This window comes from Ceratotherium simum, chromosome 36, assembly GCF_057802395.1.
Source record: "Ceratotherium simum simum isolate JZ-2026a chromosome 36, ASM5780239v1, whole genome shotgun sequence".
In the NCBI taxonomy this organism is placed as follows: Eukaryota; Metazoa; Chordata; class Mammalia; order Perissodactyla; family Rhinocerotidae; genus Ceratotherium; species Ceratotherium simum.
In genome coordinates this window covers 8,981,031-8,993,196 of record NC_141935.1, presented here as the reverse complement: position 1 = coordinate 8,993,196, position 12,166 = coordinate 8,981,031, and the positions used below count along the sequence as shown (strand labels likewise).

The 12,166-nt window shown below is 35.1% G+C and overlaps 1 protein-coding gene across 1 annotated transcript in view; it reads left to right on the top strand.

The window, feature by feature from the left end:
- Nucleotides 1-12,166, top strand: part of CDC73 (cell division cycle 73) — a 129,588-nt gene that overhangs the window by 87,164 nt on the left and 30,258 nt on the right. Inside the window, exons 11-13 of the mRNA XM_014794123.2 lie at nt 2,770-2,827; nt 8,934-8,969; nt 9,274-9,361. Coding sequence (XP_014649609.2) covers nt 2,770-2,827; nt 8,934-8,969; nt 9,274-9,361 — 182 coding nt within the window. The remainder of the gene's footprint in view (nt 1-2,769; nt 2,828-8,933; nt 8,970-9,273; nt 9,362-12,166) is intronic.

Genomic DNA, 12,166 nt, shown 5'->3' with positions numbered 1-12,166 from the left:
GCGTCATTCTGTCCTGCAGATAGGTTTTCTCCATTAGTAAAGAGACATGATCATCTGTAATTATAGGCTTACTTCCTTGTAGCCCTCTGGCTAGAGGTGTCACTAGCTAGCTGCAGTTTATAAAACAAATCCCAGAGAAGAACTTTTTTTTTTTTTTTTTTTTTTTTGGTGAGGAAGATCAGCCCTGAGCTAACATCCATGCCAATCCTCCTCTTTTTGCTGAGGAAGACCGGCCCTAAGCTAACATCTATTGCCAGTCGTCCTCCTTTTTTTTTTCCCCTTTTTCTCCCCGAAGCCCCAGTAGATAGTTGTATGTCATAGTTGCGCATCCTTCTAGTTGCTCTATGTGGGATGCCGCCTCAGCATGGCTGGACAAGTGGTGCGTTGGTGCGCGCCCAGGATCTGAACCTGGGCCGCCAGTAGCGGAGCGCGCGCACTTAACCACTAAGCCACAGGGCCGGCCCCAAGAAGAACTCAACTCTTGATTGACCTAACCTAGGACATATGCCTTCCCCAGACACCAGGGCTTAGGGCTTATTGCCAGAAAGGAATGATTCAGAGTGGGAAAAGATTGCTTACTTGGCAAACAGAAAATGCCCATTATTGGTATTTAAAGGGTTTTAGTTTTGAGTTTATTCAAAAGCAAAAAAAATACTTGTGTTATTTGTAATGAAAAAGACTTTTTTAGTATTACTTACGTGCTTGCACCGTTTGCTGACCCATGTTATAAGAGCCACAGTCTTTGTGTAGTATAGGTATATTTTAGTAGCCAGCTGAAACAGTTTTGGTTTGGATAGTTTTCTTAATATGCGTATAGTGCTGTATTCTAGTGATTTTGATCTTAGTCTACTCTATTCAAAGGAAGAGGGCTCTGATTTGGATCCAGCCAACCTTATAGTCAAATGGAGACAGAAAGATGTCAGCATACGTGTATATTCATTATTTTTCTTCCCGTCTCATTTCCTTTATTTTTTTTCTCTCTTTTTCTGTGTGCTTAAACCAAACCCCATGAATCAGTATTTACATATAAGAATTTGTAAGTTATATGGTTAAAGTTTACTCTTGTTATTTTAATATATAATGTCTAGTTGATTTCTCTTGATGCAGAAACATGGGTTAGAAAGCTAAAATCTCTTTAACTGATTTATATTTAATGATTATCCCTTGGCTTCTGATTTTTAAAAGTCTAGACTCAGCTCAGTACAGCAAACATTTGCTGAGTGTCTACTGTGTTCTAGGTAGTAGATTTACAAAGAAGAATAAAAGCAGTTATGTCCCCTAACATGAACTTAGAGAAAAAAATAAATAGAAAATTTCACATTATAATGAAGCTAAATGTTTAATATGTTCTCCACTGTAATAATAACTCACCTTTTTTATGTTTAAAATTTTACTTGAATATAATTTACTTGTAGAAAAATGACTGTATCATAAGTAAGCTTGAAAAATTTTCACAAATGTAACACATCCATGAAACCAGCACCTAGAGTGACTGAGTTTTAAGTATATCAATATATAACTAAATGCATAATAGTGAAAATATTGGAAAAGAACATTCGGCTGTCCTCAGGTGTTTTTTTTTTTTTTTTTTTCTTTTTTCTTTTTTCTTTACTTCAAAGAGTATTTGCTAGTTGCTGCCGCTGCTATTGTCTCTTCCAATAAAGAATGGTTTCTTTGGCATTTTAACTGAATGCTAGAAATGCTACTGTATTGAAAGTAAAGTGCATTCTCTCTGTCAGTACTAATTTTTATAGTCATTTATTTAAAAAAAAAAAGATGCTATGGGATAACCTACCATTCCAAGTGATTTTACCATGTAAAATATCAAATTTTGAGGAGAGTGTAATATGATTAAAATTAACATTATTTAGCAGTATTTCTTTAGAAATGTTTCTGTGATTCTAACATTGATTTCTATTATTATGGATTTGTGTAACTTCCCTATTTGTGAAACTTCCTTCAGTTGAGTACAACTAGAGTAAAATCTCCATGAATTACTAGTTGTTTTGAAATTTACATTTGTAGATTTCTATAAAGAAAAATATTTTAATGAAAAATTTAGTGTGAATATGATTGACGCTATTGCACTAAAGTTAGACAACTTTTTAAGTATCTTAAGCATTTCAGAGGCATCTATTCCTGAATGTCTAAATAATACACCTCAACACTTGGCGTTTTTCCTTGTATGTATTACACGCTTAGTAATTAGTTGAGATTTGTTATTCAGCTTTTAAGATATTTTCAGCCGCTCTTAAATGTAACCACTTTCATCTTTATAAATGTGATTATTTTCCCTGAATATTTTAAAGGCATTTAATTTGAAATGTTTGTGAGGTTTTTATGCATTCCAAAGTAACATTGTTTACATCTTTCTAGTGCGAGGTTACGTATCATTTATTCATTTTGAGACTAAGGGAGAAAAGATTGACTTGATTTTAAAACCAGTGATGATATTTCTGAGAGGGTTAGAATTGTCAGCAATTAAGCAAATCATTGAACATTTTAAAAATAATACATTCTTACAATAACTACTATATGGTAACAATTTAAATTTATTTTCCACTAAAGATTGCTGTTATTACCTCATGATCAATAGCATAAAAGTTAAGGAGAGGTGTTTTCTTAAAAACTCTTAGGATTATAGCACGTTAGTGGAGTGACTGAATGAGAGACAGAGATATGGAATTTCTTTGCACTAATTAAATGAAAGTGTTTAACTGTTATGTAAAGGAACTTTGACATCATATATCAATTTTTATTCTTTTAAAGGAGGGTGCATCGGCCCGTAAGACTCAGACTCCTGCAGCACAGCCAGTACCAAGACCAGGTAAAAATATAAAGCTTTGGTTTTCAGGTTTTTTTCTAAATGGTCATAACAGTGAAATTTTTTGGATACACATAATGCTTTGAAGGAATTGAAATTTCCCTTAAAATACTTCTCAAGTAATATCATAAGAACATTTACTTGAACAAATAGGTATAGTTGGAAGAGGTAAAGGAAATTTTTAAGAAAATATTTTTAAGATTTTAGAAAAATGTTTCAAAAAGCTATTTATATGGACCCAAGCCCTTGTTCGAATTCCATGATGGTACACTTGGATGTGATTTTTTTTCCTATAGGAGTATAGAACCATAATTTTAATAGACTGATATGCAGCTTTGATGCTTAGAATTTCAGATGTCTGTGTTACTGAACGTATAAGGTTCTGTAATCATGTTTTTAAAATGTGTGTTTAGCAAAGGTAGTATTGAAGCTATTTTAGAAATATTTCTTCCTAGTACTTAAATAGATTGAACTTTATAAATGCATGTAGATACCAACACTACATTCATTTTAGGTGTTTTGGGTTTGATTTTGGTGTTTGTTGGTTTGTTTTATTTTTATATTGAGCGTAATTTCAGTGCTATGCTATACTGCCTGTCTTTTTTACCGCGTTAGTGCTGTTGAAAGTGACTGAAGAAAATGAAAAGGATTGGAAAAGCACAGGCAAGAATTCACCTGGGTGATCTTCCTCTTAAATTTGGCAGTATCAGTAGTACAGATTTGGATATCTTTTTATTCATAGTATATGGTCACACACAGCCTAGTTCTAAAATTATGTAGACTATAAATATTAAATATTTCTGGAAGCACTTTTAAAGTATAGTATTAAGATCATCTGGGGGCTGGCCCCGTGGCTTAGCGGTTAAGTGCGCACGCTCCGCTGCTGGCAGCCTGGGTTCGCATCCTGGGCGCGCACTGACGCACTGCTTCTCCGGTCATGCTGAGGCCGCGTCCCACATACAGCAACTAGAAGGATGTGCAACTATGACATACAACTATCTACTGGGGCTTTGAGGGAAAAATAAATAAATAAATAAAATTATAAGATCATCTGGGCTTCTTCTATTGGAATGGTTTTGTAGGCTAATTCAGTTTGTCCTGGATCCATATGCCTGGATTTTGACATAAGTAGTATTTGCTTTGTTTTTTTAATGACAGTGGGTTTGTTTGAAATCTTTGTCATTCCCAATTTTGAGAAGTGGAGTGCTCCAGCAGCCATGTTAAATTTGGAGCACACTGGATCCAGTTTATTTCAGATAACAGGACTGTGGGGCTATTTTTAAGTAGAGAGGACCATACCAAAAGCTGTTATGAGAGTATAAGGAAAAGCAATTAAATTCAGTAAATATTACTCGAATGCCTTCCATGAAGTGCCAGAAACTAGGAGAAGCTGAAGGAGCTCTTTTCAGGAAGGAAGAAAAAAGTGTAGGAAATAGGGATGAGCAGCCTGAGTTGGGCCCAGAGAAGCAACCTACAAAGTAAAGGAATATTGTGGAGGCAGCTGAATGATAGATGCAGAGGCATTTGTTTTTCTTTGGAAAGGAGGGGTAGGAGGCTCTAGTTGGTCAGTCTAAAGAAGATCACGTGAGAAGTTCAGAAATAGTATAAAAGGGGAGAAATCACCACCTGAGGAGTCTAACCCAGTTTTGTGTTATGTGATGTAAAATTGTCTCCATTTCACATTTTCTCAAAATCATTTGGCAAACAAAGGGAAGGGTTAGGGGAGGCACTATTACCTAAAGAAACCAGAGTGTTCAGGGAGCTGGGTTCTATCAGCCAGTTCTGTGATCTTGAGGGAGATCATATGTAAAGTAAGGAGTTGTGGGTCTTTTCAACTCTTAATGTTCTGTCATTCTTTTTCAGTTGTTCGACCAAGGTGCACTGGCGATTAAACTGTTTGAAATTAATCTGAACTAATGTCTCCTAATGTAACAAATATTCTGATGCCCGTCCATGTGAGGTCTCCTCTTCATCCTTCCACTTACTACTTGATTCCCATAGGTCCACAATGCCATCCCATCATTCTAAAAGCAAAGACTATTTTATAGATTTTTAGCACTTATTTGTCAGTAAGACCTGATTTGAGTGGGTGTTAGCAGTTCGTCATCTTTATTTGTTTTGATTAGTGAATTTTTGTTTTGCTGCAGAAATGTTAAGTGTATTTGCTTTTGGGGTGCTGCCCAATTTTGAAGGGAAATTGTATAGTATATGACATGTTCACCTGTGTTATTTCTTTAAAATTGAAAAAATATGAAGACACAAAACATATCTGGCAGTGTGATATGTTATAGATGAGAGATTATAGATTTACACTGTTATTTGTTAGGTAGAGTTGGAATCATTTGGAAATGGGGGCCTGAACCACCTATTCTTTTTTCCTTCAGTGAAGGAACTCAAGGATGGAGTTCCATTTTTGATCATTTTTTTCTTTCATCAGGTATTTATTTAGTACTAATTGTGCCAGGCAAGTCCCTGGGTAAATTTAATATTCTAAAGTGTTTACAGTTATTCCCAACTTCTAAACATTCTTTTAGGGACTATAACTAAAAGAGGCACATGTTTTCCAATGGATTAAGAATCACAAGCATTTGCTAAACCATACTCCTGGACCGTACCATCATTTCCGTTTCATAGCCAGATTAAGTCTCTTGCACTTATCCCTGCGCTTCCTGCCTCTTTCTAATGCATACACAGTGCACACTTCACTTCTCCAGCTTTAATTCTTTACTTCTCTTTCATAGAGCTTCTGAAATGGGAAGTTGGCCTATAGCTCTAGTTTATCTGCTTCCTGCTCAGGTGAGATTGGGAGAGACTTAGCCCTCTGCATGTTTGAAACAAATTTCTTCTGCTATACAGTCATCCACTTTACAACCTAGGTGCTGGTTGGAGTACCTCATTCCATAGTTTTAAGTCTATGTGCTGATGATTTTCAGATTTGTATCTCCAATTTAGACATCTTTTCCTATCTCTAGTATCTTATATTAACGGTCTGTTTAACATTTGGATATGCCATAGGCATCTTAAAACTGGTTTGAAACCTGTGTTGTCTAATATTTTTCCTGAGATATCTTCACACTCTTCTGCTCCTTCATGAATAAATGGTACCACCATCAACCCTGTTTCTTAAGCCAAAAACTTTGGAGTTATTCTTCATTCTTCACATTTTCTTATTCTTCTCGTCTAATATGTCATTGAGTTCTATCAGATTTACCTTTTCTGTATTCCAGATCCATCTGTTTTCTCTTTATCTCCACTGTCACAACTCAAGTCTAAACTCACATCATTTCTCTTGACCAGTGCATCTTACAGTGTTAGTCCATGACCTGTTTACTTCCTGTCCCCGACAAGATAGATAGAGAAATTGAGAGTACAGTACTGTCACAACATCAAAGTACACAACCATTTTTCTAGCAGTTCATTGTTATTGCATTTTGTTGAGTTGGTCTTGGATTGGAAATTTAAAAAACAAAAAAACCCTCCTCCTCAACCACACATAGTTTGAGTGGCACCATTGTAGACTATCGTAACAGTCCTAACTGAGCTTTCTGCTTGCACGCTTCTCCTCCTTTTGATTCTTTATCTAAATCCTGTTGTTTTTCCCTTCAGAAGATGTGATGTGGAAATCAAATTATGTCACTTTCTGGCTTAAAAGTTACAAGGTTTTCCAGTGACTTAAATACAAACCGAACCTTGCCTGGAGAGCCGTGTATAACTTGTTCCTGCACAATATTGTAACCTCATCTCCTCCACTCTTCCTCTTGTCCCTGTGGTCTACACATCTGCAGTTCCCTCAACACAGCAGTTTCTTCCTGCCTTTGGCAGTTGTCCACGTTCCTACCTCTTATCTGGACTGTTCATCCACTTGTTCTTTGCAAGTTGGCTTGTTTTCATCCTTGAATCTCAGCTTAAATGCCAGTTCCTTTGAGAGGCTTTTTCAAAGCATTCTGTTTAAAGGACACTTTTCTGTCAGTGTGCACTCCTTTTTTTCCTTAATATTGCATGTTCAGATTTGTTTATTTGTATATGTTCTTTGCTTGTTTATGGTCTGGCTCGCTTACTTTCCTGAAAGGTCTTTGAGGGCAGGGATTATTTCTGTTTTAGTTATCATTATAATAATAAGAACCTAGCAGAGTGCTTTGTACATAGGCTCTGAATAAATGTTTAAGGGAAGAATATGATTATATTTGAAATCAGACAGAGCAACAGCAGTGGCTTATTCTCAGCTTGTAAATTGTCCATCATTGCATTTGCTGAAGTTAGTGGTACCAGAGGCAGCAGCAGTTAGCAGCTGCTGTAGCCACCGCGTTCAGTAAATGGTAAATACAGGCCAAGACCTGGCTAAGGACTTAATGTGCATTGTTGTTTTTAAGATTCTTACAACAATATCAAGATGGAGACACTGTTATCTCTGTTTCACAGTTGAGGACAGCTGAGGCTGAGCGGTCAGTCAGTTCCACTTGCGAGGATAATTTGCTTAGGAAGTGGCAAAGTGGGAATGTGAATTGAGATCCTCTGCGTACAGCCTCTTGCTTTTAATTGCTCTGCCATAGGGACCAGTGTTATTCTGCCTTCTCCTCCCCTCCCCCTCAAATCAAGCTTATCCTTTGCGTGTTTGTCAGTGTCCCTGCCTTGGTTCTTACTTACCAGGGAATCTATTTATATTCTTTTGTAGTTATTTTTTTAGTAAACCTCTAAACTTTATTTTTAATACGTGAGCTTTTATATTTCGTCTTTTTCTTACGTTGAGTCTTCTCAGCTTTGATTTTAGTGCATCTTTTCCTAAATTCCTGAGTCCATTGTGGGCTCCCTTACCAAATCAATGGCATTTCAGTCAAAGATTTCTTTTTCATTGTTTTCCTTAGTAATTCTGTTTATCCATATATCTATCCATCCTGTCATTCTTTTATCCCTCCAACAGATACCAAATATTTATTTGAGATTGTATTGTATTCCAGATGATACTCTGTGAGTCCTATGTCTAAAAATGATTTAAGAAAGTTTTGTTATTTTTTTGTCAGGAAGAAGAAAGATGAGAATACTATTAACAAATATATGTGTGAACTTGTATTTGTTTATATCTTTCTCTGCTTTATGTGGCTGGAAGAATCATACTACTGAACTTAATAATACTTTATGACAATGAAATAGCTATACAAAGGAGTACAAAGTATTAATTAAAATGTAGCAGTTTCTGCTTTTAAAATGGAACATATTCCAAAAATGTGTGTGCTTCCCTTTAAAAGTGATATCTGTTTCTAAGAACTTATATTAAATTAGAATTTAAAATCTCTTTAGTTTTTATTAATTTTTGTGATTAAAAGAAATTCTAACACAGAACATGGCATGTAGAAGGCAGTCAGTAAGTTTTTATTGTATGGATAAATACAGAAAATTGAACATAGCACTTTTTATCCTAAAATATTAATCTTGAACTAGGCTAATATTATTGTTTCAACAAATATATCTGTGCATTACAAAGTCTGTTGTGTATACAAATAATGAAGAAATATGAATATTTGTGTTTTTATAGCATATATTTACAATTATTAATATGGGCAATTCCAGATAATATAGACCTTCACATGACTCATTGCCTATAATGTTCTCTTCTAATAAAAAACCAAAAAACAATTTTAAAAAGAGAAAAAATTAAGAAATATTTTAGATCTTAGCTCCCAATAACTCCTTTCTTTTTCTTTTTCCTCTGAAATGGCTAAGCACATTTCTCCCTCCTAGCCCTTCCGCCAGTGGTACATGCTCTCATGGTACTCTGTGCATTTATTACAGTGGTAATCAATTAATTAAATTATTTGCTTCCTTTGCAAGATGTTAACATCCATGAAAATGAAGATACTCAGTGCCTAGCAATATAGTATATCCACTTTCCCTGTGCCTACAGATTGTTTAATAATACTAAGGCATTTTAATGTTTTTTGTGAAGCAGAGAAATAACTTAATATTATTTGAGATGATTGCAATACATTTTTAAATTTTATAACTAGTCATAGTGTAAATACAAATAATTTTTAAGCCTTACTTGCTTTGTAAGTTTAAAAATAAGAAGGTGATTTTTATCACACTCAAAATTTTGGTTTTTCCTCTTTTACAGTTTCTCAAGCAAGACCTCCCCCAAATCAGAAGAAAGGTGAGGTTGTGCATATGATTCTGAACTTGCTTTAAAAGTACGTATGAATCAGCTGGATTACAGAGCCAGGGCTGATAGTGTGCTTGTGCGGGTATATCATATGGCTTGTGCTTGGCATCATTCTCATTGTCAGTGCTCAGGTCATACTGATTATTCAATATTTTGAATATCACTGCTGACTTAAAATATTTTTTAACTCAAAAGAGTTAAAATTACAAATTTATGAACTTTTATAATTGGGAAAATAGCTATAATTCCTTCTAATAATAACATACGTGCTACCTTTAAAATTTTGTCTTTACAGGGTCTCGAACACCCATTATCATAATTCCTGCAGCTACGACTTCTCTAATAACCATGCTTAATGCAAAGGACCTTCTGCAGGACCTGAAGTAAGTAATTTGGTAAACTGTTCTTTTCATAGGACGTGGAGATGTCATTGAGAATCAGTAGTTAATGACTCAGTATTCCTTATTTGGAGAAAACAGAATTTCCGTTTCTGTGCTATAGTTTTTACAGATAGTCTGAAATATAATTTTCAAAACAGAGTGTATTCTTTTATATCTGGAGACTTGGGGGAAAATTATAGAATTATACTTTCTGGCTAAAGTCCTAATTAAAAGGATACTATTCTATTAATTTTTAATATGATTGTTTTGTTTTGATTTTTCCCTGAAGAGCTTGAGGAGGTTCTAAAACAAATTTAGGTTTTTCCCCTCTTCCTCTCTCCAAGTTCCAGTTGAAGAATGGGAAGAGTGATACGAACTTCTGCATGTTAGATGTAAATACCCTAGCGGGAGGAGGTTGGGGCCATAGTCTTCTAACCTAGACATGAGTAAAAGTTAGTTGAAAAGTGGAAATGAAACCTGTATCCTATGTTAAAATTTCCAGATACTTAACTTTCTGAAAAAAAATTTTTTATTGAAGTATAATTGATACAACATTATATTAGTTTCAGGTGTACAATGTAATGATTTGATGTTTGTATATATTGCAGAATGATCACCACAGTAAGTCTAGTTAACATCCATCATCATACATAGTTTAAAGTTTTTTCTTGTGATGGGAACTTTAAAGATCCACTCTCCTAGCTACTTTCAAATATGCAGTACAGTATTATTAAGTGTAGTCACCATGCTGTACATTACATTGCTGTGACTTACTCATGACTGGAAATTTGTACCTTTTCATTTTCTAACTGGAATTTTTTTTTTATTAATGTTTTAATAGTTTTTAACATTGTGAAATTTTGGGTTGTACATTTTTGTTTGTCCATCACCATATATATGTCTCCCTTCACCCCTTGTGCCCACCCCCCACCCCCATTGCCCCTGGTAACCACAATACAGTCTTCTCTGTCTGTGTGTTGGTTTATATTCCACATATGAGTGAGATCTTAGAGTGTTTGTCTTTCTCTTTCTGGCTTACTTCACTTAACATAATACCCTCCAGGCCCATCTATGTGGTTGCAAATGGGACGATTTTGTCTTTTTATGGCTGAGTAGTATTCCATTGTATACATATACCACATTTTCTTGATCCAGTCGTCAGTCGAGGGACACTTAGGTTGCTTCCACTTCTTGGCTATAGTGAATAATGCGGCAGTGAACATAGGGGTGCATAAGCCTCTTTGGATTGTTGATTTCAGGTTTGTTGGATAGATTCCCAGTAGCGGGATAGCTGGATCATAGGGCATCTCTATTTTTAATTCTTTGAGGAATCTCCATACCGTTTTCTGTAGAGGCTGCACCAGTTTGCATTCCCACCAGCTGTGTGTGAGGGTTCCTGTTTCTCCACATCCTCTCCAACATTTGTTGTTTTTTGTCTTGGTGATTATAGCCATTCTAACGGGCATGAGGTGATATCTTAGTGTTGTTTTGATTCGCATTTCCGTGATGATTAGTGTTGAACATCTTTTCATGTGCCTGTTGGCCATCTGTATATCTTCTTTGGAGAAGTGTCTGTTCATTTCCTCTGCCCATTTTTTGATCAGGTTGTTTGTTTTTTTTTTTTGTTCAGTTGTGTTAGTTCTTTATATATTATGGAGATCAACCCCTTGTCAGATGTATGTTTTGCAAATATTCTCTCCCAGCTGGTGGGTTGTCTCTCTAACTGGAATTTTGTACCTGAAATTTTTAATGTCTCTCCTTCTTCCTCATTTCCTCTTTAAAATGAGTATAGTCACCATTGTACTCAATTTGTTCTTGTAAACATGCATCATGATAATAGGTACAAAATAAATCTCTCCCCTACTCAACCAGCTTCAGACTTAATATTTAAGTAATTTATGTATTTTTCAGCAGCATTTATCTTTATATTAATTAATATGAGTAGGCGTGCCACTTTTAGAGATCATGATTATTTTTTGAATCTTATATACTTCTTGCATTGGCTGTTATTCACAGAAGAAAAATGGCAATGTTAAGATTGTTGTAAATAATTTTCAGTGGTATGTGCATTGGCAAGTTTTAAAATGAGGCACGGTTAAGTGATTTTCAGAATGCTGTCAACTTTATTAACATTATTATCAACATGGCAAATAATGAGTGGTGCTAGTGATTTCTGGATGTCTGCTTTTGTTCATGACAGAATGATGCCCACCATGCCTTCCTCTCATTTTGAATTTCATATGCCAGGCACTCGTGATGTATTGGTGCTTTTGTTGATGTGCTGTTTATATCGCTGAGTTGTGGGTGGATCTTGTTCTAAGTCATTACACTTTTGTATAGTGTATGTTAATTTGAAATTAACTATCTTCTTTCACTAAAAACTGAAAAGTGTATGTGCGGGCAAGCATGTGCAGGGAGGGTGCAAGTGTTCCTGGCTACCTTGCTCAGGTAGATACTGTGTTTTTGCATCCTTTTTAACAAGTTCCTTTTCTCTTTGCCAGTGGTGGTACTAGGCTTAATAAGTTAAATACAATCATTTAATCAAATTTTTCAAGGGGAAAAATGGTTTTTTCCTGTCCCCACATATAGGCTCATGAGTTAAGGCAAGAATAATTTATAAACATTTATTGTACAATTCACGTAGTATAAATGTCGTAAATGCTATTCAAAAGAAAGTCACCTTAGCCTTTAAATAAATAGCATTTCTTACTAAATTTTTTTTCAGTCATACTACTTTTTAAAATGGGTAAATATTTTACATACTCACTCACTAGCGAGTAATTTAGGGATTTAGGATAGTTCATTCTG